We start from the raw sequence: 26,747 nt of genomic DNA, 5'->3' as shown, positions 1-26,747 counted from the left end.
AAGTATGATGTTCGCTCGTTCAAGAACACTTTGCTTCAGTCATTGCATTGCAAGCAATAGCGTTCAGCAAAAATCGAGGAGTATAAGAGAACAAGCTGTTTTCCATCATCCTCATTTGGGTCCTTGTGACGAATCTACTTTTCGAAACTAATTTGTTTTGAACTGGGTTCGCCTACCCGTTCGCCTTTTTGTGCTGCAGAGCATAAACTACCGTCATTGCAAGCGATTGGGCTATACATCTGCCTGTTATAGAAACAAGGTACGGTGTGGAAAATACAGATAGAATCATGAAAAGTCTTCCTACTGTGGAGAGACTCCGCATAATCTCTCGAGATATTTAGCGTACAAAGCATGTAGGGAAAAATTGAAATTCTTTAAAGGAATGCTTGGAGAGGAAGCCACTAGCTACGACTAATTTCCACGCTCCCTTGTTAACTAAAGATTGAGAGTCTGACAAAACTTTTGAGGGAACATTTTTTTAGGCACCTATAAATTTTCGAAAGGGGAAAATCATTTTCTCTCCTTAGCTTCCTCGTAAAGACCTGAGGATATCCCTTGATGGGCCACCAAATATAACAACTCGTGGAAGTGCTGTTAAACCGAAGTATGTAGCTCCTAGTCTCGGAAATCTTAGAATCTTAGAGCAAGAATTTTCACATGGGGTATCAAAAACTACAAGTGCCCCTATGGTTCAGCCACAAAAACAACCTAGTACTGGACAGATGAAATATATGACGTGTACTGGATATTGAAAACAACAACAGCAGTGAGAATAATTTTGAGGCAGTTTTCTACTAAATGCCCTCCTTGAGCGATCGTATTCTTCAATGGTTAATTTATCGAGCGTCGCAGTCACAGATTTGATCACTGTTTGCAGAAGTATCATCGATTCTTTTAAACAATTAAAGATAACATTTAACAACTTGCAATATGATGTATTTGAATTGTGGAAAACCTGGCCAACTTCCGACGTAGATCTTAACTTCCACAATTTTAAAATTATTCGCCAGGACTAAGAAAGCACTACGGAGGAGCGTTTTTGGGGATCAAAATGTGCTATTCTTTTAATTGAATTAACCTTTGCTCGATACCAGGTATTGCAGTTGTCGATTTACAAGCCTGAATCAAGGGCAAAAACTTCTGCATTGCTTCCATATACATCCCACCGAAATCTTTCAAACAGCACAAAAATCCTACTCGCACCTAAGTTGGTTCTAGAAGACTTCAACTCCCACTGTACGTTATGGGGTTATCTTCACGATGATAACCGATCTACCTTACTGCATGATATTTGTGATAATTTCAATATGACAAACTTTAAGAAAAGGAAAAAGAAAAAAATAAGAACAGAAGAAAGAGCTATACAACCACTATATCGTAAACAATCGAATCTTCCGGTGGAAGAGTAAAAGGTTTTGGCTGGCTTAATTCTCGACATTGCTGGTGAGACGAAGCAAGTACCCGGTGCGAGCACCCGTGGACGGTCTCCCGCCCGCAAACGTCGAATCGCCCGAGTATTTGGCGATATTGGCACCGGTTCTACGAACATTTTTTCGGTCGCAGCAGCATTCCATCTACATCCTCATGCAAACAATAGACGTGTCGTGATGAAAAGACATCCTCCCCACAAAACTGATGGTTTTGAATTTACCTATCAACGACTACATCATCACAATTCTATGGAGGCTCTCCGTTTGATGAAGTGCGGAAAGCACTTTTTATATTTCCTGGAGAAAATATGGGAGCTTAGTCTGAAAAATCTTACCAGATGAACTTAGTTTGGATTCTTTTGCAATTTCTTCATTCCGGGTAATGAGAAAGCGGATACTTAGGCATTAGAAAGTGATACTTATAAAAAAATGAGGGCGCTCGAAAATTGGCAAATTTCGTGGAAGTTTAGGAATCCCAAAGGTATCAACTAACTTTGGTTCAAGGGGTTGGATGAGGGTGGTGACTTATCGGGTCAGGTCCAAGCATTATACGTTAGACACGCATCGCCGGCGTATTAGGGTCGTGGAGAGCGGTCTCTGCGCTTATCTCTGCGCTGCGGTTATCGCAACATTAAACATGTTGTGTGGTCGTGCACCTAGTATTCTGGCGCAAGATCTCCGTTATACGATTCCCTTCGTTCTCGTTCCAGTTTGAGATGTGCAGGCTATACTCGATCTCCCTATATGTCTCCAATATACACATTTTTAAAAAACGATTATAATTCTAATTTAGTTATCTCTTCTCTTCTGGTTGATATGCTAGCACCTACCTAAAAAACTGACCCCAAAAGAATTCCCAGTGGATCCAAGGAGGACTAGTCGGCGATCCGGTCGATGGTATCCTGACAGTGATCTTCTGTCTACCAAAAAACTGGAAGTATGATTTCTTCTTTTCCCTATCATTGTTGTACTCCCGCTCTTGACTTTCCCTGATATGGTGAATAAAATTGCATTCACATTTTTTGTATATCGATCTGAATATGTTGTTTTAAAATGTAGATGTGTCAAATGTAAATCCATTAGTATTAATATGCAAAATAATTACAAACTTCAAAAAACCCAAATTCAAATTATACCGTATTTGCAAGAAATTTAAATTGTAAAGCAAAGAAATTGGTATCGTCAAGTTAACGCATAAAATGATTGAGCATTGTGCAAAGTTTCAGACACCAACGTGGCCAAAGTTTTGGTTGGTTCCAGTGTTTCGTGTGGGTAATTACTCCGACGGCCCTGAGTCTCATGGTGGAACTATCGAACATCTTGAATGTACGACTTCAGGCAACAGCAAGTGTCGGACGAACATGCAATCTTTTTCCTTCCCCAATCTAGGTTCAACAAAATACTTTGGAATTAGCATAATGATTTACATCTCCCATACATTATCATTCATTAGTTATTATCCATAATATTGCTTATACTCAAAGTTCTTATATATTATATTATCCTTATGTTTACAGGGACTTTGGCCTGTAGTAATCGATAAGGAAAATTCAAAAAAGGAGTTATTGCTCAAGCCTATCCCCTATTTTAACATTTTCTTCTCTAACGGGAATTTTAGTTTCGTATTCGCAGTTGCAATACTTCTGGGAATTATACGATGATTTGAAATTGACAGACTACGTATAGACAGATCAGTTTGAACCTAGGAGTACGGTTTTCCGGTCTTATAATTATTATCTGGCGAAAGCCTTTATGGTAGAATAAACTAATTAGGGGGTGGACGTATCGTATTGGTAAATCGATTGCCTTATACGCAGCGCACCTGGGTTCGAGTCCCGACCCCGTACATAGGGTTAGAAATTTTTCACAAGAGATTTTTCTGACCCGACCTTAAGGTTAAAACCTCTATATTCGAAATAAAAAAAATAAACTGATTAAACAGCCAAATGTTAGAGACATCCACCCTAACCTGATTGCAATGATTAGCATTCACCATTAATATGTTTACCTCTTGAATGTGAAAAGCAGCTCAAAATACCAGCTGCAGAGCACAATTGTGGGGGCCGGCAAACTAGCTAAGTCTTGTTTTGTTGCTGAATGGATTCTTGGCATAGCATCTGTCGTTGCTAGAAGCATTCGTTCTTCGGTACTCTGAACTAAACTGTCTCTTCTTCGTTGCTGCGAGGAACATCAAAGGAATAGAATTTTTGGAAGCAGCTATTACCGAAACATCACTTACAGTCTTGCTTTTGATAAACTCTTCTCCGAGTATCGGAACATCGAATACGACGTTTTTCTGCAGAAATTTTTTAGCTATCTCAGCCAAGCTTTCATTATTCAATGGATGTATACAGATCGACGTTATGTTTGTACATAAGGATGGATAGGCATTGTTCAAGAAGCTGAAATGAGACATCCAAAGTCATAAGAATTATTTTAAAGTAGTTTTGAAAAATGTTACAAAATTACCGATACTCTTCTCGATTCTCTGGAGCGCAAAGAACAAAATGAAGTTTGGACTTGATTTTCGGCCATATTGGTTTTCCACCAATGCCTTGCAGTACGTTGGAACATGGGTACACCCCATCGATTGTTCCATTTAAAATGATACTGTTCACAATTTCTAACATCAGTTGATTTGTTGTTTTCTTTTGATCAGCTTGTACCAGACACAGAACATGACTAGTCCTACATCGTTCGAACAGTTTTTCAAATTTTCTATCCACAATTTCCTCAGTGTCAGTAGATTTGATATGCAAATGGTGCAATGACATATTTTCTAATAGATCAGCTTTTTGATAATTGAATAACGATGTGACGATCTGACAAACGGTGCTGCGACCGCTACCAGCTTCTCCCAATAAAATCAAATGCCCATTTTCGATACAAAGAATTCTAAGTAACTTGGCAGCGTGCTCTACGGCTTCTTGATAGACAATTAGAGCTGTGTCCGGCATTACATTCTGTATAGCTGTTTCTGTCAAATGTCTAGAACATTTTAGAGAAGCATAAGTATAGTGTTGGCAAGGGGATTCGGTTACATTAATTACATTAATTGATCAATTTCTTTTACATCTTCGTAGTTTGGATCAGGCATTTTCATATTACAAAACACTGGACTGCGATTTCCGGGACATAGACCATGCAATGTAGCCTCGAAATTATTGGAAATAGTGTCATTGAATATTTCGTAGAACTTCTTGTAATCTGCTTTTCGTAGTAAATCATGAGTTTCGCGGTAGCACTCGTGAATCCAAAATCTTAGCAATGAGGTCTTATCAGTAAGATTAGCGTTGGTGCTTAGCATACAAAATGAGTTGAGAATTCTTCCAACGGTCTTCATAGAGAACTGGTATCGTGGATTGCTAGGGGTGGGTGGCATACGTGCAGCTAGACATCGCACTAAATCAACAGTAGCTGGCGCCAACAGATCTAGAAGTCTGTTTGAGTTGTCAGAGAGCATCATGATTTTTATCTTTTGAGTAAATATAAATGCTACAGTTTCTTCATTGTACGATGCATGGTAGATAAGATTGAATTTGTTGAGTAGTCTCCTAGAAGAAGAGGAAAACTGACGCACAGGCAACATGCTTTTCATCGCTGCAACGAGGTATGTTTTTTTCAGATGTTGTGGACATTGATCATTGTACCAAAATTTGTGTTCAATCAGTGTCCTAAGAAATTCCATCGAGTCAATCTTATTGTCCAGAACTGTATGAAGATCATCCAAAATCCACGTCATCTCTTTTCGATCCTTAGGATATACAATCCCTTTAGCTACGTTCGTCGAGTGCCGGGAAATGATTCTTTGTAGACAGATGGAAGTAGTCATTCTGCTCAGGTTGGTGAAGCAATTTGATTGGCTCTCGGTTTGCCTGAACGTTACCAAATGTTTAATCAGTGCACTTTTTCCAACCGTCAATTCACTAGTCATCAATAGTGGTTTTGAGCCCTTCATCATTAGTGCTGTAATGTACTGATATGGAATATTTTCTATTGTATTGATATAATCTCTGTAGAAGAATATTTGTATGAAATCATTGGGTTATATTTTTTAAATAAAGAATTTCTTACCCAAAACTAACTTCACTGCAACCATGCCCAAGATGTTGCGTGTTCCATAAAACCCAGCCGGAGGAATTTTCGGAGACTTCAACAACATATTGAAACACATTACCTTTAAGTGGGAAGCTTGAGGCACTATCGGAGATCTGTTCGCGCATTAAAACATCGAGCTTTTCACGATCATTTTCATTCAACGATGCTCCAATGGACCAAATGCAACAGAAGAAGAACAACTTTTTAAGTGCTTCTTTTGTGTTAGTTTCCTCCACTAGCAATTTATTCGTTTTCCAATTTTGAAAAATCGATTGGTACAGGTGGCAAAAGGTTTGCAATACATTTAATTCCGCGGTTTTAGGCAAAAAGCTGCTACTGGTTCTTGTTAAACCGAAAAACAGTTCTAAATATGTATTTCCTAATTCTTCCAGCTCGGTTTTAACATCATCTGGCAGAGATGGGGCATGGCATAACCACGTAGTGAAACTATGTTTCCATGACAATTGTTTTCCATCTATATGCACAATTTCGAAATTTGACACCGTTGTCGGTGCTGCATTTCCCAGATCGACAATCTCGATGACAATTTTTAGGTCTATACCTTCGCATGGTACATGGGTTAAATCGTTTCTGATAAACTGATCCTGCACACAATCTATACTTTTCACCCAGCAATCGTTAAGCTCAGCGCAATCGAATACGATACACTTTCGTGTATGCTTCCTTGAGCTTAAAATTGATGTCAAAATTTCGTCCAACTGTGATCTATTCAATGTTTCAATGTCGATCGGTAATTTCAACGTTTCTGGATTAATATGATATCGTTGGAGCTGCTGATCATTGTTGCGGAGCATCAACAGCGCTGCTTTTAATAAACAGGATTTACCACTGACAGATTCACCAGTCACGATTATTGGACGGTTTTGCGATAGTTTTATTAGTATTTCTTTTACTTTCGATTCTTGATATGGCGATGGCTGTGAAGCATATTACAAGAAGCGGATTTTTATATAATAAAATATGTGCAGCTACGGACAAAACAATAAAACCACTGCGGCTAGACATTTCTTTTTGCACCACTACCCGATCAGGCCAATAACCCGAGCATATTATATTCTGGTATCATACCTAAACTTGGTATTAATTGATTTTTATACCTCATTGAGGTATTAAGCAGGTATTGAAGGAATATATTTCAATACCTACTTAACCCTCTACTGTCCAAATTTTTGTTTCATTTCAAAAAACTTATGTGGTGTGTTTTTAGTATGCGAAAACCGAAAAACATATTGCCGGTTTACAAAAGTTACGGATTTTTCAGTTAAACCTCAAAACATACAACCCACTAAAAAGCGTGTTCGCGTCGAAATGGAAACACTAATATTAATATTTTATCAACAATTATTGGTTCGATTAATCGGATTCTAGAATACCCGCAATCAGGAATCAGTAGCGACTGGCTCAAATGGCACGTTCCCCATGGTGATCGGAGATTTTATTAATCTGAAATGATCTCATCTAGCGGCAGACACTAGCAATGATGTGTTAATGACCATTACAAGCTGTGTGGCACGAAAGGTAATGTGATGTTTGGCCGCCAAATGGTGAGATGACATAGTATTCACAAGTTTCCTATCTCATGTCTCCACGTGCGTCTATTGATGAAATTTGGTCTTTAGACCGGCGTCGGTTGGGTGCTGCCAGCCTTCTGCTGTAGCATCGGAATGAGACGGACGGGCATCAAAACCCGTATCGTAAAATTTATGGTGTGACGCGACCAATGCCGGTGGCGGTGGTGGGAGATCAACACTTCGAATCTCAGCCCTACGTAAAACTATGACTGGGATTCGAAGAGATAACGCACGGAGCCAGTGAGGCACCATGGTGTACCCCACAGTATTTTCCCTTATCCTGTCAAACGGGGCTAAGACAGGGTTGACTTTCTTTCTCTAGCTTTTCGTGGGAACAAAACGAACACTGTAAACATGAGTTTTAACGAGAATGCGGAGATGGAGGTGGAAGAGGAGAAGGATTGTGCGGAAAGCAAACTTGTGGAGTGCTGAATAGTGGCTCGTTGGAGGACGTTGTGTCCTGCACTTGTTCAGCTAGAGACGCTGATCAGACAATGGTCATGGAGGACACAGATCAGCCCGGCGGAGCAACCGGTAAGTCGAAGGGCTCCGAGAATAAACAAGATGAACACCAGAAACTCGTCACTTAAGCGGGTCGGCGAAAAAACGCTATGGGTGGCTGCTGAGAAACAACCACAAACCCGCTGAAGCGCTAGAGTTGGCAAAAATCCCTGTAGGGAAGGCACTAGAAAAGCGACAGCGTTCGACGGACATCGACTCGCCGAACAATAGTGGGTGCTGGAAGATACCTCAAACTAAAAAGATCAAGGAGAAGGATCCAAGACCAACTCAAAAAACTGACCTACAACAAAACTCGATGGTCATCATTCCGGTTGGGTACTCTGCGAATACCATCAGTCATGAACAACTGAATGCTAGTCGATGCGCACTGATCGTTAACGTTATGAAGCAGAAATCAAACAATACGAGACCCATTTTTAGGAAGTGCACATACAAACAAGGGTATCTCGAAATCGTCTGTGCAGACAAGAATACAGCTAAGTAACTGCACGATGCCATTTTCTAAACAAGAGCCGTTTTCTCGACTGCATCGACAGGTCCGATGGGAACATCGTCCGTCTGATGCAGAATCCGAACAACAATTTCTGCACAGAACGCTGGAGGGACCTGAAGAAAATCACGGTCCTTAAAAACGGTAGAGCTCCTGTTGCCGGTAGATTAGGCTCCAATGAAACTGATAACCTCCCAACACAACCAGCTGAACTACGTATGCGGAAAGGCTAGAATGCGCTAGTTCCCAGTCTTTGCCGAACAAGGAAGCTCCTGTGGGTGGCCCAGCGCGGAACACCTAACGACGGACTTCTGCTCATAGCAAGCCTGTAGTAACGGTAACGAGTGCATCAGTGGCAGCTTGTCTCACGAGCTATACACAATAGCACCCTAACTTATGCGGCACACGAATTGATATGCAAGGGTCAGAAACTCCCTGTAGGCGAAGGTGTGCAAACGGCAAGAGCCGAAGCACATACTGGGCCAAAGAAGGCCACTGGAACGTCGAGCAGCACACAGCCTGCGACTAGCCGTCGAGTACTGGCCCCAAAAATCGACGGCAGCAAACCACCAAAACAATGAGCCGCAATTGCTGCATCCAAGTGACCATTCATCACGCAAAAAGTGCCACAAGACAATAAATAAATAAATAAATAAATAAAGCGTCCTTGTACGGAGGTTCACCAAAGAGCACCTAGACATCGCTCTTATAAGGAGCCGTAGGGAAATAAGCACAAGGACTTTGGTATAAATTCCTCAGCTCACAAGTTAGTATATTCTAAAGACTAGCCAACTCCAAGAGCTACAGTTCTGATAAACGGAACAATAAAGTTCTCTCCTTTCATTCAATGAGATGTCGTCGCAATAGCAGTGGAATCACCATGATCGCATCTGACTTCTTCCCTGGCGATGCGGATACAGCTCCACCTTCTGAAATCGATGCCTCGTAAAGTACTGCAGAAGCATAAACAAGCCCTTCTTCATTGGATGTAATGCCAATAGCACATCGCACAATATGGGGTAGCACGGTTATAAATACCTACTAGAATAGCTTTCGTCAAATGACGTCAATGCATGTAACATGGGAGTTGAACCTACATTTATGAACGCAGTCAGGAGCGAAGTACTGGACCTCTTTATGCAGTGCTCAAATAAAGGAAAAGATAAAGAGTTGGCACGTTTCTGAGGAACCTAGTTTGTCGCATCACAGACACATAATGTTCGCCATAGAAGCCAACACTCACAGTGCAAAAACACAGGGAATTAAGGAAAATAAGTTGGTGTATATTCCTCTCAATCCTGGAACAGTCGAAAAAGCACGGAGAGTAAGATCCAATCTCCAGCAGATCTGTATAATACGGCAAATGACGTACAAAGGAGGGATCATAACCACCTATAATGACAGTTGCCCTCTTGTAACGAAGTTTGTATATCGCCATGTTCCTTGGTGCTACGAAAATCTAGCAACGCTTAGGAAGAAGCTGTTCAATAAAAGGAAAATTACTGGAAACTGGTCAGACTACAGGACCGCTTTTACCAAATACAACGCTGAGTTGAGAAAGGCCAAAAAACTATCAATGCGTAGCTTTATGAAAACATAGGAAACTTTCCAGAGGCATTTTGCCTTCAAAATGCCTTATCAAAAGACGATGGTTCTCTCGCAATTGGCAATAGCTAAACATAGAAAACCCACTTTCCTGAGCCGAATGTGAAAAACGAGAATACGACATGTCAGGATTTGGATGGACTCCATGCTCACAGAAACTGTCCTGTCAGATTTTCACACCGGTAGGCATTTTTCTGCCGGATCTACCAAAGCAATTTGCGCTTTTCTTGACGTCGGGAGTGCTTTTGCTAATACGTCGTACATATCAATTCACAAGGCCCTGGAAATAAATAGGAGCTGTGTGCTATCACGCCTGCTCTGGTAACTAGTGGTAGACGATCTTCTCAATGATCTGACTGAAGTGAATTTCGAGATTGTTGGATATGCAGATGACATTGTTCTAATTGTGTGTGAGGGGAAAACACGAATCTGTACTAAGCGATCGGATTCATTTAACCCTTCATCATGACCTGGTGTTTCAAAGAGGGGCTCAATGCAAACCCTGCAAAAACGGTTATTGTACCCTTTTCTAATAGGAAAAAAACTGAAGTTGGTTCCCCCAACTCTCCGTGGAACTACAATCAACTACGCAGAAGAAGCGAAACACCTAGTTGTTATCTTAGTCAAAAAACTGAATTGGAACTCGCACCTGACGTACGCTGTTAATAAAGCAGCCACAGCACTGTGGGCGTGCAGTAAACTCTTCGGAAAAACATGGAGTATCACTTAGAACTTGTTGTTGAAACCGCAGGAAAGTCTTACTAGATCAGTAGGCACCTGGAGACTCGTCTGAAGTACAAATAATGGGTTGGTTCCGAAAATCAAAAAAAAAAAAAATTGTGGTACATCCTATCGTCAGATGAGACAATGGTGTAAAGTGGTTGGATTTGATGGGAAACGATGGGTTATAAGTTCAGAAAATTCTGAATGCTAGTCACAATACATTCAAACAGGGAGGAGAGAAAATTATGGTTGAGGGTTGTTCTTAATAAGTACTTGGTTCATTTTTTCCGGATCAAAGGTAATATGGACAATATCTTTAGGCAGTGATCTTTAGAAATTCCATGCTTCCGTATTCTCAGTGATAATTGTCTTTGAAGTGTCATTTATGCAAGATGAATTCTGCTCGCACCGTCAAAAATGGTTAGATCACCATAACATCTAAATAATGGTGTGGCTAACTGAGCTTCCGAATCTTACTAAAAAAAACTTGTGGCAGATCGTTAAAAAATAATTGACCTTAAAAATCTACGAATTAAGGAGAATAGTGGAGAAATATCAAACAGTAACTATATTTCGCACTGTGGCACAGTAAATGATGAGCAAATTCCGACAATTAATGAAGAAATAATGGCTATACTACCAATTACTAATGATAGAATCTATAGATTGGATCATTAACTCATTTAATTCATTTTTTTACAGTAGCGCTGATTTGTCGATAATTTTTATAGATAAGTTCTTTTTTTCAATATAAAGGCGGTGGATATGTTCTATTCTCATGCTAATTTTAAGAATCAGCAACAAAGTAATTGATTTACGTAAAAATAACACGATATTCAACATAAGAAAAAACATAAAATGATTAATTTTGCAATTTGTATAACGTGGTCCTATTGTTTTGTCCGTCACTGTATATCTTACCGTTAGTTGAAGTTCATCGAAAGCAGATTTCATGTTCTGGCTACCACTCATATTGTCTAAATTAACTTCATTTGGAAATATGAATGAAATACATTGCTCGAAAAGTTGATGCTCATTTTCTGATAAGCTTGGCAAAAACTCATCCTAAATAAACAAAATTGTTAATTTAATATTCGTGTCGTCATTGAAAACGGCTTTAATTGTAATTTTGGATGATCTATTATTATATCTTACCTGCAGAGCAATAGCCACAATTTGTTGCTCTGAATAAGAATTTTGTTTTAATAGTGTCTTTGTACGCATCATAGCGTTCCGCAAGCGTTGAGAAGTCCACAGTTGTGAATGGTTATACAGGCGCTGCCTTATGTTCTTCACAAACAATTTCACAGAAGATACAATGGTGCGATATTCTTTTATGCCACAAAAGCATAAGATATTCTGTAGTACGACATCCTCATCCGGCGAAACTGCTGCAATTGGTCGTATGAGACATCGTTCCAATTCAGTTACGACTTTCCTTTGATCACTGCTAGTAGCAAACATTTGAAAATTTGTGCAAAGTCGTGATTTCTTCAAATCTAATACATGACTTTTTGGCTTTTTTGTTGATGATTCTTTTATCACCTCGTTGATCGTCGTAAGAATTTGTGATGGTAATTTTTCAATGCAACTAAAGCAAATCCAAGCTCTTAATTCAACGATTCCAGTGATGTAGCGAAGTATCGGTTCCGTTTTCCAACTGTTGTTACAAAACAGTGTAGCAAACAATACAGCCAGCTCCGTCGATAGTCCTCTAAGTAAATTTACATTATTGTTTTCGTCTTCGCCAATGAGGTAAGGGACAAATTTGCATTTCATTGCACTAGTTATTGCCATGATGATTCGATCCGTATGTGGATTCATGAATATAGGTTGACTTGATGGTTTACACTCATACCCGTAATGCATAATGCTATTAAGGTGGGCGGTAGAACATGCACCGGTTTGATCGTTCCAGTAGGTGCGAACTTGAGAGAGCCATTCAAAGTTCTTTAATCCCGTCACCTTCTGAAGCACCAAATGGTTTATCACGTCTCGGGCATTAATTTCCATTATTACCATGTCATCTATCTTTTTTCTCAACCAGGCAGATTCATCAGTGTTTGACAAATTCTTAGAAGCAGTTGTTAATTCATTTAGTAGCTATAATTTCGAATAGCAGAAATAAATATAAATTGAAAAGGGTTCGCAGAAAACGAATCATACTTTATTGTGCATCGTCCGTAGCATCTTCAGTGGTTTGATTTTACCGAGCAGATTTGCTTGTACCAGTGCATTTCGGATGTGGAGTGTATTCTCTATACTAGTGCTTTTGAGGCACACCTGGTGAATCCACGTGTTCAGCCATCCACACTCAACGCGGTTGAAATAGTTTCGTTTCAACTGCAGCAAGCAACCGCGTAACGCATTTTTTAAGAATTCTCGAATGCATTGTTCAATTTCGTTTATTATCTGCTCGATACTTGCCAAATTATCCAACACTAATGGTTTAAGAAATTTGATACTCTCGTTATCTTTTGTGTAAACTCCGGATACTTCCCAATGATAATATCGGAGTGGCAAATCGTGTCGTCTCATACATACACTGCTTATGTTCTCAAACATTTGTTGAATTGCTTGATTCACAAACTCGACATTAAAAGGATGGGCAATTAGTTTGATTAGTAAGTGATCAGAGATCAAATACAGACGAACGCAGCTTTTTCTTTTACTTTGCATGATTTCGTTTAAACTTTGAAAAAGATCTTCAAAACGTTTTCTGTGCATTTCAACTTCTTGTAAGAACGCGAGACCTTTTGGACAGATTTCGTCTCGTAGTATTGCACTAGCAATCAGCTGAATCATAATGGACCAATCGTTTTGGCACAGCCTAAAAGTATCATTGAAGTGATCTAGATTTGGATTTTCAGATCTGGCGGTCATTTTGAATATTTCATTTAGCAAACTACTTTTCTGTTCTATTAGCAAGAGACAATTTAACAAATCTTTCATAAAATTTAGAGTTTCTTCCCAGTAATTGATCGTTTCTTGAAATGGTATGCAATGGATAGATTGCTGCACAAGAGTTATTTTCAAGATGTTGCTTTCGATTATTGACAAGCAAGTCTTGTCATTTGTAATTTTGAAAGCTTCCTCAACATGCTTTATTTTATAATCGATTTGCTCAGAATCTTTCTGAATCACTTCGAGTTCCATTTCAATGTCATATTCCTTTCGCGCTGCATAACAAAGTGCTTTCAGTTTTTCGTCATATATAAAAAACTCATACTCGATCATGCTGCTCAAGAAAAAATTATCTGTATGATCGAATTGTCTGAAATAATGTAAACCTATGAGTCTAAGCAGCGAGATATTATTGTAGGAATATCCTACGTAGAGGTGATTTCAATGATTGCACTCCAATGTCGGTCTCGTAAGTGTGAGGTTTTCATTTCCATCAATATAGAGACGGTGATTTCAAAGTTTACAACATCAGCTCGTGTTGAACAATATATCAGATATTCCATGTCTTCAGTTACTACGGACTCCAGAGTTCTTAATTTGCTGAATTATAAAGCGTTAATATTTTTTTTCAAAAGCATTCAATTTGTATCACGTACCACATTATATTTTGTAAATGTACCCCAATTTCATTCACCATAATCTGCTGATACTCTTGAGAGAAGGTGTCTTTTTTAACAAGTAGCCATTCTTCGACAAAAATCCATATAAGCTTCATACATTCGAGTTTTTGACGAATTTTAACAATTGCCTATGAAATAATAGAAATATTAAACATGTTGTAGGTACGTTTCGAAGATCAATCAGTTATAAGCAGTTGGAAATAGTACAAGCATTTATTTGATAAACGTAGATGAAAGTAAAAATCGGAGCCCCTTTAATTCTATTATATAGTGTAAATGTTGGTTACAAATCTTAATCGTTCAACTTCTAACGATCTTCCCCCAAAAAGTCGACAAGCGTAAACCATCAGTGTGCATTTTGGGTCCTATACTCCACGTCCTCTAGTGACTAGAAGAAAATTTTCTTCTACGCCTAGGTAACGTAATGGTGCCCACCGCTTGAAGACACAAGCTCCTCAGAATAATTCATATAAACTACAAAGTAAAATTCGGCTAAACACAAGTAAAAAGCAACCATTTCTTCGATTTTATTCTCTAATTTATACTCTGTCGATCTCTATGCGGAAGAACTTAACTCAGAGTTTCATACTTAAAGTCTTTAATCAGCTTACTGCCCATAACAGTATGTCAGTCCTATATGGCTCTTCATCAATTTCCAAAAAGTGTACCAATCGTCTATTTATACACATACTTTCAAAACTCAAAAATAGCTGTTTGTTCCGAAGAAGCGTGAAAAATAGCAATTATGTTAGCCTCATACGTAAAAAAAGGCGTAACAGTCGTATCAATAGATCAACAGCATCAGAGCCGTAGCGTAGTCTTTTGGCGCCCTTGGCATAGTCTCAGTTTTCTTCCCCTTTGTGTTTACTTTGGCTTTCTTTTTCAGTTCGACTTTCAAAAAAATAATTTGTGTTCATGGAAATGGCACACCTACTCTCTACTAAGTTCATGTTTGACTGTCGTTCATTCCATGTAAATTCTAACCACAATCAGTTAACTGCGACGGAGGGAGCATCTTTTCAGAAGACTGTTCAATAGGGTGCCAATGGCATGTATGGGAAACAGATGATCATCAAATTTAATAACCGAACGCACCTCGAAAAAAATCTCTTTGCAAAAGTTTAGCTCAATTAGACACGAATAAAAAACGGCCAAAGTACAACAATTTTTACCCGTGAAAAAACACAACAGGACCCTTAAAAGATTCAATGATTGTACTCGAATTTTTGATGCCTACCCCGGGGCCCGGGTAGGTTGGCGGGTTTTCCGCGTTACACATTTTTGTCTGTAAAAACAAAGACAACGCAACAAATACTATGAAAAAATTCAGGGAGGTTGCCAACAGTCTGTCCTTTCGTGCCATATGTTCTATTTTACAAGATCTACCTACATCAAAGCGGTAAAAAATGGAAACTAAAAACACAGCCAACTAGCCCCGGTCTCCCCTATTCTATAAAACATAGTAGCATTAACCACACGAAACGTTTTAATCCGTTTTACTCCAATTCTTCGCAGAACTAAAGTTTATGGTTAAACTTGACTGTACATCTCGGAAGAAGGCTGAATGCTGCTGATTAAAAGTAGTATTTCTTTTGTAACAATGTCCAGGGAGTAGATTGCAGATAGTTAGTGACCGCATGAAAAGTGTGTACCCGTTTTACGTAAGACGAACAAACTACTTTTGAAAAATCGCATTCACTTGAGTCTACTTCAGAAATTGAGAGCTACTTTAAATATAAACTTGTGTTATGGAAAGAATGAGGGTGAAATGGGTCTACACGTTTCATGCTGTCATTCTGACTATTTACAATTGATTATCTGAACTTGATTACATAAGAAACACTATTTTGGATCAGCCGCATTCAGCCACTTTTTGAGCAATGGAGACGGGTTTAACCTTAAATTTACATAGGTCTCGTGCGGTCAATCTAACAAACGTCAATCGATTCCCTGGACTTTTGTTCAATAGGCTTACTGTTTTCGGTCAGCTTCCACCAGTTTTTTGTGAAAGGTAGAACCACATTTTGCTTCAAACTTGAGTAACGTGAAGAATTGGAGTGAAACGGGTGCACACGTTCCATGTGTCATTTTAATTTTTTTCAAATTAATCCCCTGGACTTTTTCACATAAAAATAGCTGGTTTTGGTCAGCCGCATCTAACCTCATTCTGAAAAGTAGACCCAGGTTTAACTTGAGTTTTGGAAAGAACTGGGTAAAACGTTTCATGCGGTCATTCTAGTTATCTTCAATCCATTCCCTGAGCTTTTTTGTATAAGAAACACACCTTTTCTAACAGATATAATTAGATTCAACTTTTACCTTGAATTATTGGAATAAATGGGATAAAACGGGTAAATAACTAACTTCGATTCCCTTGAATTTTAACCAAAAAAATATAACTCTAAAACGTGTCATGCGATCATTCTGTCTCCAGTCGATTTCCTGGACTTATCAATATAAGAAATGCTGACATTAAGCTTTCTTCTAAGTTATATATTCAATCTTGAATATAAATTCAAACGAAAAGGGGAATTCGGGCAAAACGAGCACGATATCGAAATATGCGGTGTTGAAAATACCACCAATCAATTGTTCAGACTTTTTTACATATAAATCACACTTCTTCCAGGCAACATAAGTCGCGTTTTTTATGTATTTTTTCCCACTGTGCATTGGCAGCATTGCAGGAAGTGATCCTATCGCGGTGGGGCTAGTGTACCTTTATTCAGCTACGTGTACTATTTAAATAAATCCATGTATGTTGCATTCCTATTTTAGTTCTATATAACCAGTAATATAAGGTCAAGATTTTTCGTACTTTCAATCGTTGTTTTCTATGGTACGTGATTTTCCTGATGGGACTCTTATGCCTTTATGGGCAACATACGCTAGAATCAAAAGTAGGTTCGGCCCTTCTGCTCATTTATTGTTGTTTCTTTGTCTATTTGTTTATTTCATGTCGTAAATTCTAAGGGATTAACTAGAATGCTACGTCACGCCCAATATGAAATATTCTAAAGTGGGGACAGAATCGCTCCGCCATATAGAGAGCAATTCATGATTCGGTATACTTTTTAAACCAGGCTTTGACGCTTCGTCAAAGACATACTATTCAAAGCGACATACTGTCACTATTTAAATAAAAATACCATTATTAAATAATAAAGTTTTACACCAACTCACGTCTAAAGGGTGGTACTCAAGGCCTAGAAGAAGCATTTTTTCTTTGATAATATTTTCTTGGGCTTCCAGCTCTTCCAATTGACCCATTAATTTATCTATCATTAGAAATGCGTCTTCAGGCAATCTATCGAATTTAGCACAGTTATCATTGATCAAATCAGAAAAAAAAGATTAGACTAGTCTTACATATCGTCGGTTGTAGGCATTTCGATATCAAGCATTTTCAACATTTCTAGTGCGTTCACTTTAAGGGTTGCGATTTCATCGGTCATTGACAATTTGAACTGATTTTGATAGTTTTCAATTTGCTCCTTGATATAATTGATGTAATCCATGTAACGTTGCCAAATGTGATGTATATTTTGACGAAGATTAGATGCTTCGGGCAATACATCCGATACGTATTTCTCTGTGAAAAATTAGGATTGTGTTACGAGTGAAATCACAATATAATTAGTGTAAATCAAACAATGTTACCTAATACATTAAAATATTCAACAATGATTTGAATCTCCTCTACCATATGAGGAATTGCATCATAGCATTTTTTAAATGTAGCTTCGAGCTGCTTAAGATCTTCAACTTCTTTTGGTTCATCACTTAAGGCTTCCATGTTTTTATTCAAGGTGTTGTTGAAATCTAAAAGAGACCCTCATTGATAATCATAGCGCAGAAATGTAAGGCACTGTAAAAACTTACTAATAATGTGTCCATACGATATGCATTTCAGATACTCTATATACTTAATCTGCCAATCGTTAATGTGATGGGTGATATAAAATTTTAGTTTTGAAGCGTTAATTTCAATGCATTTACAAACTGTGATATCATTCTGGGTCGAAAGCTGATTCAACAGTTCTTCAAACTTCTCAATGTTTTTGTGGAATGCTTCGGAGGTCATAGTGGACAGTTTGAATTTCCCAATGAACTCTGACCGATTGACACTCCAGAATGGACGAAAAACGCTCCATTTTTCCTTAAATTTACAAAGATCCTGTATTGTAGAATGAATTGCTTGACAGATACCATTCTCCAGCTCTAGGTAGGCTGCATTTCGCAAAAAATCCGCTTGAAAGTTTTCTTCAGAATCGATCTGGAACTTTTGACACATACTAGGGATTAGTTTTAAAATCGATGTAACTTCCATTGGTAACCTCTTTATAGCTGCTTCGATCGATTCCAATGTTGGCAAGTATGTAATGCCTTTTCGATCAAGTACAATTTCGACGCTCAATATTGGGAAAGGGGTATCAACTAGTGCTTTTTGAATGTGCCTCAATGTTTCAAGTGACGAATTGAAAATTGATGCCTTTAGTAAGCAATCGATCTTTTGCACATACTGTCCCCAGCTTTCCTCCATTCTTCGCACGTTTGATCCCAAGCGTTCAAAAATACAAAAAATATTTTTACTGATCTCTGATAACAGGCGAACAAGCTCTAGAATCGACTTTTTCTTCTGCTCGCTTATGTTATTCTGCAGATCTCTTAACCCTTGAGCAGGCATTTTGTTTAGTTGAAACAGAAAGAGACTGTAAATGCTTTCCATCCAGTGGGCTATTTTTATATTTTCTTGCTTGTAAACTTGAATTACGTCCAGCAGTTCTTTTACGTTGGTGACAAATGTATCAATAAATTCTCCTAAATCTTCATCCCATGTCAGCTTGCTTTTCAGTGGTTCCAATTTTCGTTCGGTTTGCTGGATCATATGCTTGAAGAAAAGGCGCTCTTTCTCGGAAACTGACGATACGACATTATTGAAATATAGGACAATCCGTATCACGTTATCAAAGGTTTGCTTGACACTATCATTTTTCTCAATGTCTACTACGCTGGGAATCACCGCCCCTAGCACCTTGAAGAAATGTGCTTCGTCTATTGTTAATAGCATGCGTCTTTCGATGTGACATTCCAGCAATCCTGGACGCATTTGACTTCGGCAAACAAGATTTCTATTCAGCCATGTCCCAAAATCAGTACTGATGGATTTTATCCAAACGTCATTGAAACCTTTCAAGGCACTCTTCACTTGTTTTTCGCAAGACTCAAACAACGATAGGGTTTCTTCACTCTCCAAGTACTGTGGAAAAAATCTACACCGTTCCAGCAACTCTTTCAGTCTATAGATACGCTCAAATTTGATCTTCAACATAGTGTACTGGCCAACGTTTTGCGGAAGCAGCGATGAGTAACTTGTAATACCAGATGAAACTTCCTTCGAGAGAGCTGTAAGCTCCGTATGAAAAATGGACCAAATTTCCGCGATTTTTCTCATGAAACTCTCCTTAATGCTTTCTCGGTTGTAAAAATTAAGAAGAGTTATGAGCACGTCGATTTTTTCTTCTAAATTTTCGGCAACCAAAAATACGTTGGAGAGCAAATTTTCTATTATGTCATCCAGTGTTCTTAACATTCCTCTGAAATCTGCTATGTATTTATACCATCCCTTATCGTTAATATCAAGAATTGAGCCAGAAGTGGACTGAACGATTTCTATTCCCGCCGTGAAAATTAGCTCCACCTGATCACATTTCTTTTCGTACTCCTCAGCATTGTTGCACGGAAATCGGTAGTTTTTGTAGGAACTACTGTCGCTTTGTCTAAAAATTCAGGAAGTATTTAAATATGAGTGTTTTTTTCTGTAGGTTATTCAAATTTACTTTCCAAATACAAGCATTGCTTCACAAATTTCCAAAATGTCACACAGTCGTTGAATGAATGCATTGATTTTGTTGAAAATTGCAGCGTAATCCAGATTCCAGATAAACTCATGTTTGAATTGCTCTAGCATCTGAGATGGTATGTTTTATACAATATTCATCTCAGCAAGTTAAAGTCATACTAACCTCTTCGTAGATGATTTTGTAGGATTCACAGCAATTGATCTTCATGTTGCATATTTCGATACCGTAGTTTGGCGAACCAGTTAATATTTTATCAACATCAATACATTGCATACAACACGAAACGATTTCATTACTGAGATAGAGAAATAATTTCGTAATGCACTCATCCTTGTTTAGATGACGTGAATCAGAGCCAATGAAACGGATAATATGCATCACATAAATGAGTTGAGAGCAAAGATCATCTTCACTATCTAAAGTACGGATGGCAAAACACGGATCTACCATTAACTTCAAAAAAGGAATGTTTGATTCAGCAATCTCAATTTCCTTGATCAGATCTCTTAACACCTCTCTTAACGGTTTAGTATACAACGATTGAGCTAATTCAAGGATTTTTAAAATATGTTGAATGTTTTCCCCCTCAAATTGAGATTTTATAGCGCAAAGTACTTCATCTGAAAGAGAATAGCAATTAAGTGGCCGTCATACATACAGTAGAAAATGATTACGTCGATATAGCCAAAAATTATATTCATCCGATGGACGAATCAAATCATCAGGGACGAAATGTTGTGTATCGCTAAGGGTCGATCGTATTTGACTGGTCCAATCGATAGCAACTGCCTCTAAACGTTTTATCATCGATCGGTTGATGGCAACCTCTTGAGCTTGCATATCATGTCCTTCGCGTGGTACGTAAAGTAGTGTAAACCCGGACAGTTTATAATGAAGTTCGGTTAAGTACGTCATAAAGGAATTATATCCCGATAAGATTTGTGCTTTTACATCTTCGGACCATTCAGTATTGGCGAGCACAAGTGGACCATATACTTGCTCTAATATTACTAGTAATGATCCTTCGATATCACTATGCAATGTACCGAAAATAATATCATCATGAAATCGATCAATTACGTTGAATAATTGATCCGGTTCTCTCATAAAATACATAAGATCGTTGAAAGGGCACAATGGAAAAGCCAGGGACGCCGAGAGAATATCTCCATCGTAGAATATGAACATCATCGGATTCTTGACATCAATCAGCCACTGTTTTATAACCGCCGCAACATCATCACCGAAGTCATCTTTGTCATAGTCAAACAGAAAAATCATGTTACGAATGAATTCCACCAAGGTAGTCAAATCCTCTTCGGTGTATGCCGGTTTGTCACTTTCTTCCACAGCTTCCTCAACCACTTCGACGACTTTTTTTGCTGTTCATAAAATATGCTATGATTGCAGGTAATTATTGCATGTAATAAAAAAATGTACCTTCGGAATCGGAATCGGAGAAGTTTGAAATATCGCTGACATTGTCAGCAACCGTATCCTGATTTGCGTGATCCGCCATTTAGCATATAATCGCGTTCGAATGCGCTCACAATTATCATGAACTAGATTGCATGAAAAAATAACAAGCCTCTCGTTAGCTACCGTTACCAAGGATAGTTGTTTATACGAATTAAAATAGTTACAATTGCGTTTATATTATGGGGGAAGTCACGTCATTGTATTTGTGGATAATATTTGTACTTCATATAATTCAAATTTCAATTGGTCTTGCAAAAATTGTTTTGGAAGAGCATATCAAGTATCTGCTAGCGAATACTGACTCAATAGGGGAAATTTTCAGCGTCAATGTGGTTCTTTATTTATTCCAACTCTTTGCACTGCACAATATTTTCATACATCTATTCGGAATACATTTAACCGGCATAATCTTCAAGCAACCGTATCATCCATACTCCAGCTTCATATCCAGATGTTGGATTTTTCTAGCAACTGAATCCTGTATTTTTGGTGTGGTAAATGCAGCCGTTTGCCATTTAATCACTCAGCATGTCGTCATATTTTTCCGAAATAATTTAACCTATGGCATTCAGCAGTACAATTTGAATGCACATTGGAATATTTTTTGGAACGATTTACAGCGATTTTCCACTTGTTGTGGTATTACTGGCTACAAAGATTGGAGATCGATCATTTGGAAGGACAAGGCGGATGAAAACTTGGCTCAACTGTAAGTATTCGTTATTGAATTGGATTTGTGTTTATAGGTTCTGAAAAAAAACTTTTTTCCTGCCACAGATTGTTACGAGCAAGTAAAACCCTTGTTCCCTCGAGTTGCTGCACAAATCAAACCAAATGTATTGCGCTAGTGTCAAAAATGTATTTAAATTCAAGCTTGCTTGAAATAACTGATTCGGCGACTAGCCTTGTATACCAAACGGGTTGTCTACAACCACTGATAAAGTCTGTATGCAGCGAGCTCAACAATGTTTTAGTGCTGAACATACTGATAATTCTCTTTCAAGTAAGTGGAAAGAATATCTTTGGTGATATATTATATTCTATAGAATTAGGCCATTTCAAAACAGGTAGGTCGCAAATCTGAGCCGGCGTTAATCACAGTTCTTTTTCAGCTTTTTATATTCATTGCAATGCGAATGCAGTTCATCCAAAACCGACATTACTGAGAAAAATCTGTTTTAATCCACCTAGGGGTGCAATTGTGCCTTTCTCAAACATGAACACTGGTATTTCATCGTTGTTTTTAGATTCATTGTGAACTTTCGAATGTTTATACATATTATATTTTTATTATACAACAATATACAAGAAAGGAAACAATATTCGAGTTCTAAAAATTTTGTAAAAGAAAAAAGGCCAAATCGAAAACTTGAACACACCGGAAGCAGTAATTGCGGTTTGAGACTTTGTTTGGTTTGGTTGATCAACTGGTGGGAGAAGAAGCATAATTGTCCTAATGGTCTAAATACCAAAAATTGTTTACGATTTTTTTTTAAACAGCCCCGGTGGTATAGACCCTGTTTGTGCCAAATTCATTTTACTAAATTATGGGCAGTTATAACAAAAAACAAGTAAATTCAACCTAAATGTATTTAATCTTAATTCATAAATGTTAAAACCAGTTATTTTTACTCGAGTCGCCTAATTTAAATGTAAAATATCATTGTGTATCTTAGTAATATAAGCAAAATCGAAATCCGCTGTTCAATTCGATACCGAAATAGTGAGTAAAACTTTCATTCCGAAACCCGTGATTCGTGTAGCCTACATAGTGGTAAAGGTGTTGTAAAATCATTGAGACCTGCGAAAATACTGTGTTGCCCAAGTGAATCATGGGTCTGGTTCGCCGCAAGCTATAAGCATTTAGAAAAACCTTCGGGAAACCGGCAATATTAAGATCCAGCGCGATCAGTCCCAAAAAGAATTTTTTTTTTTTGGATAACAAAAAATCTCGACGTTTCATGCATTGGGACGATATTTGGCATCAAAAATAAAAAAAAATGTAGTTCCGGCTTATACCAGTAGCGACTGGCACAAATGGAATGTACCCCATGTTGATCGGAAATTTGTACCGGCTTAAAAGGCAATTTCATATGCGATCGGACAGTGTAGTCTAACTATATTTCCGGAACCATATAACCGATCCGTACGAAATTTTATAAACGTGTATGAGGATAATATAGCTTTCATTTGGGACTAAGTTTGTAAAAATCGGCCCAACCATCCCCGATAAACTGATGCGAGTTTGTTAATTTTGATAGGTGGCCACATTTCCGTGACACTTTCGGAATCGTCTATTGTAGTCAATGTGGTCAACGAGACTACGGTTGGTCGTCAGCGAGCTACCAACTACAAATGCTAGTTGTTTGACATACATTTAAGCGAAATGTTTACCTTTTGCATTCATCGCGGTATCGGTTTGAATCGAAATTTGCTATGTGACTGCATGGCACAACCCTTAACTCCGGAACCGGAAGTGGGATCAGGATGAAATTTAATAGCCATTCACTGGAACGAAACACTTTTCATTTGAGACTAAGTTCGGTCAAATTGGTCAAACCATATTCGACAAACCGATGTGACTGTTATTCTGAATTTTGATGCTTCCGCCAGGACTTCTGGAACCACCGGCGCGATGGTTGAGTGGTAATCGTGACCGCCACTCATTCCAGTTGGCCTGGGTTCGATTCCAGCCGAGGTCGTTGAGATTTTTCTGAAAAACTCTTTGGTCACGACTTCCTTCGGAAGGGAAGTAAAAGCCGCTTTGTAGTATCCATGAGTTTGATAGATCGATATTTCGTCCAGATATAGTGGAGTCACTTCTCTGGCGTCGGTAAAGAAGAAGTAGAATCCAACTTCTATACTTACTAAACAACTATACTCCTCCCGTGATACTTGTGGAGTGCGCAGTACTGCCTGCAAGTATCGGACTAACAATATTCCTTCCCTTTCCTTCCGCGATCTACGTTCGGGCCTGGCCGACGCCGGTATTGATCAAAATAAACACTTTAGGATTACCAGGAGTTGCACATTGAAAGATGTTTCGCTACTCCCAAGCATAATTATCATCTACTGATTGATCCCCTGTGCAGGCAGGGGTGGTCGCACAAGCTCAAGCTCCGGCAGGGCTTCTGGAACCGATATCGCATACACACACTTCTACTTATGAAGAACTCACCGAGAAATTTATGGGCGGAAGCGGTGGAATTTATGGGCGAAGCGGTGGAAGTGAGAGCCTTGTGTCCGGAGGCAACCATCCAATGTAAGGACCTGGATGAAATACCCTCGGAAAAAGTGCTAAGACAAGCTTTGAATGAACAGTGCTAGCTTGGAGAAGTGCAGATGACGATCCGAATGAGGAAAAGGGACCTTTCGGCACGCAAGCGGCTTCGGTTTGGCTTCCAGTCGAGTGTCTCTCAGCGACCAGAAGTGTGCTTCAATTGGCAAGAGTTAGGCCACCTGGCGAGAAATTGCGGTGGACCTGGTGCGGGGAGGAAGGCCACAAGGCAAAGACTACCGATAGGCTCCGAGATGTTTTGATCTGTGCAAACGAAGAAGGCAACAACAACGTTTCAGGAGGAGGCCCTACGATGTCCGGTTTTTAAACAGGCGGACGCACCTTCGCGGAGAATGACCGTTCGATTTATAGAAATGAGCGATAAGCTGACAGAAGAGCTTTGTACCTACCGTCGAGAATCAGTTTTTGATGTTAGCTTTTGCAGCCCCGGGTTAGTAGGATGTTTGGATTGGCCTTCTGGTGGAGCTCGGAAATTGTCGACCTACGTGGATATTGCCACCCAGCCCGGAGGAAAACGCAGGGAGCCCACAACGTCGCTAAAAGAGCTGCTCTAAGACCAGCGTATAAGGTGGCAAGATCCGCAGTTAACAAGGGAATGATCGCAACGTCAATTTAAATCCGTGGGCGACTCCTATAGAGTTGCCACGGCGAAGATAAGAGGACTGGCAGTATCACCGGATAGGTGTCCGGAGAGAATGAGAGTCATCGTAGAAGCGCTATTTCCACAGACTGAACCGACGGCCTGGTCGCCCACGCCATGTTGGGTTCAGTATGACTAAGCAGAAGAAGCTCGAGTAAACAACGAGGAACTCATAGTGGTGGCAAAAGTCTTGAGAACCAAGGAGGCCCCGGGACCAAATGGTATTCCTGAAAACAGTAATCCCAACAAACCTGGATATGTTTGGGATCGCGTTGCAAAAGTGTATCGACGATGGTAACTTCTGCGACATCTGAAGGCGACAGAAGCTGGTGTTGTTGCCAAAGCCCCCCTAGAGATCTGTCAGCATATGGGCCGATATGCCTGTTAGATACAGTCGGCAAGGTGTATGAAAGAGTAATTGAAAGGTAGACCCGCTGTGGACGCCACACTTACGGTCGTGGAAACTATGGAGACTGGGCAGAATTCAAAGAGAACAGGAAACCGTTAGTGCGGAGTGGATAAGCCTGCAACAGCGCTAGTTGGGCTGCAATCGCCGATTTGCTGCACAGATTGAGAGTTCTCGAGTACCACTGTAGGATTCTGAGGAGCTACTTTCAGAACCGGCAACTGATCTACGAAACTGACGCCGGAAAAAGAAGTGTAACCGTAACAGCAGGCGTTCCACAGGGTTTCATACTCCGTCCAATTCTTTGGAATACTATATACAACGGAGTGCTGAAGCTGAGCCCCTCCCCAGTGCCGTGAAGATTGTTGGTTTTGCAGGCGACGTGATGCTCTTAGTGATCGGCGAATCACTAGAGGCAGTAGAAGTAGTCTCAACGGAGGCGATAGATGCTGTGGAAGACGGGTTGCACGAGAAGAAGCTGGTGTTAGCTGCACACAGCCCACAGCAATTCGGCGATCAGCAGCAGTAAAAATCGACTACTGGCGAGAGTCTCCACATCGGTGCTCAGATACGCAGGGCTTGCATGGGTGACGACACTGCAGACGAAGAGAAACACATCTCAGCTGATCAGCACGTTCAGGCTGATGGCCATGCGGGTGACTAGCGCGTATCGAAATTTCTCGTCAGAGACAGACTACGTGATAGCTGGAACGATCCCCATAAACTTTCTACTTGAAGAAGATAGCGAGTGTTATAGGAATCGAGGCACGAGAGGAGTCCGTAAAAGAGCCCGAGCTGATACCTTAAGCAAGTGGCAACATCAGTGGTATAATGCTGAAAATTTCTCCGTCGGAGTTGGAGTAAATCGTGAAGTAGCACCGGCAATTGGTCGATGGGGCGCCTGTGAAGTGGAGATCACCCTCTACCCAGAATTGCAGGACCGATCTCAGCATCTGCCCGGATAGCATCGGTTTGGAAAATGTTACAATGCGGGCGAACTCTTCGTCGAAGTAGGA

The 26,747-nt window shown here is 39.4% G+C and overlaps 2 protein-coding genes across 5 annotated transcripts in view; one reads left to right on the top strand and one right to left on the bottom strand.

Moving 5' to 3' along the window:
* The window catches only part of LOC131681206 (dynein axonemal heavy chain 2-like), a 33,954-nt gene extending 12,495 nt beyond the window's left edge, over nucleotides 1–21,459 (bottom strand). Inside the window, exons 1-15 of the mRNA XM_058961914.1 lie at nucleotides 21,349–21,459; nucleotides 20,583–21,290; nucleotides 20,071–20,528; nucleotides 19,885–20,015; nucleotides 17,927–19,824; nucleotides 17,705–17,866; nucleotides 17,414–17,636; nucleotides 17,194–17,351; nucleotides 12,627–13,378; nucleotides 12,006–12,563; nucleotides 5,505–6,466; nucleotides 4,481–5,443; nucleotides 3,900–4,418; nucleotides 3,670–3,832; nucleotides 3,439–3,608 (exon numbers count right to left, since the gene is read on the bottom strand). Of these exons, the coding sequence (XP_058817897.1) occupies nucleotides 3,439–3,608; nucleotides 3,670–3,832; nucleotides 3,900–4,418; nucleotides 4,481–5,443; nucleotides 5,505–6,466; nucleotides 12,006–12,563; nucleotides 12,627–13,378; nucleotides 17,194–17,351; nucleotides 17,414–17,636; nucleotides 17,705–17,866; nucleotides 17,927–19,824; nucleotides 19,885–20,015; nucleotides 20,071–20,528; nucleotides 20,583–21,290; nucleotides 21,349–21,427 (7,904 nt within the window). The 5' untranslated portion in view covers nucleotides 21,428–21,459. The remainder of the gene's footprint in view (nucleotides 1–3,438; nucleotides 3,609–3,669; nucleotides 3,833–3,899; nucleotides 4,419–4,480; nucleotides 5,444–5,504; nucleotides 6,467–12,005; nucleotides 12,564–12,626; nucleotides 13,379–17,193; nucleotides 17,352–17,413; nucleotides 17,637–17,704; nucleotides 17,867–17,926; nucleotides 19,825–19,884; nucleotides 20,016–20,070; nucleotides 20,529–20,582; nucleotides 21,291–21,348) is intronic.
* The window catches only part of LOC131686117 (uncharacterized), a 280,208-nt gene that overhangs the window by 122,876 nt on the left and 130,585 nt on the right, over nucleotides 1–26,747 (top strand). The window lies entirely within an intron of this gene.

Source organism: Topomyia yanbarensis, chromosome 2 (genome assembly GCF_030247195.1).
Source record: "Topomyia yanbarensis strain Yona2022 chromosome 2, ASM3024719v1, whole genome shotgun sequence".
In the NCBI taxonomy this organism is placed as follows: domain Eukaryota; kingdom Metazoa; phylum Arthropoda; class Insecta; order Diptera; family Culicidae; genus Topomyia; species Topomyia yanbarensis.
Note: the sequence above shows the minus strand (reverse complement) of the source record. Positions and strands in the feature narration are given on the sequence as shown.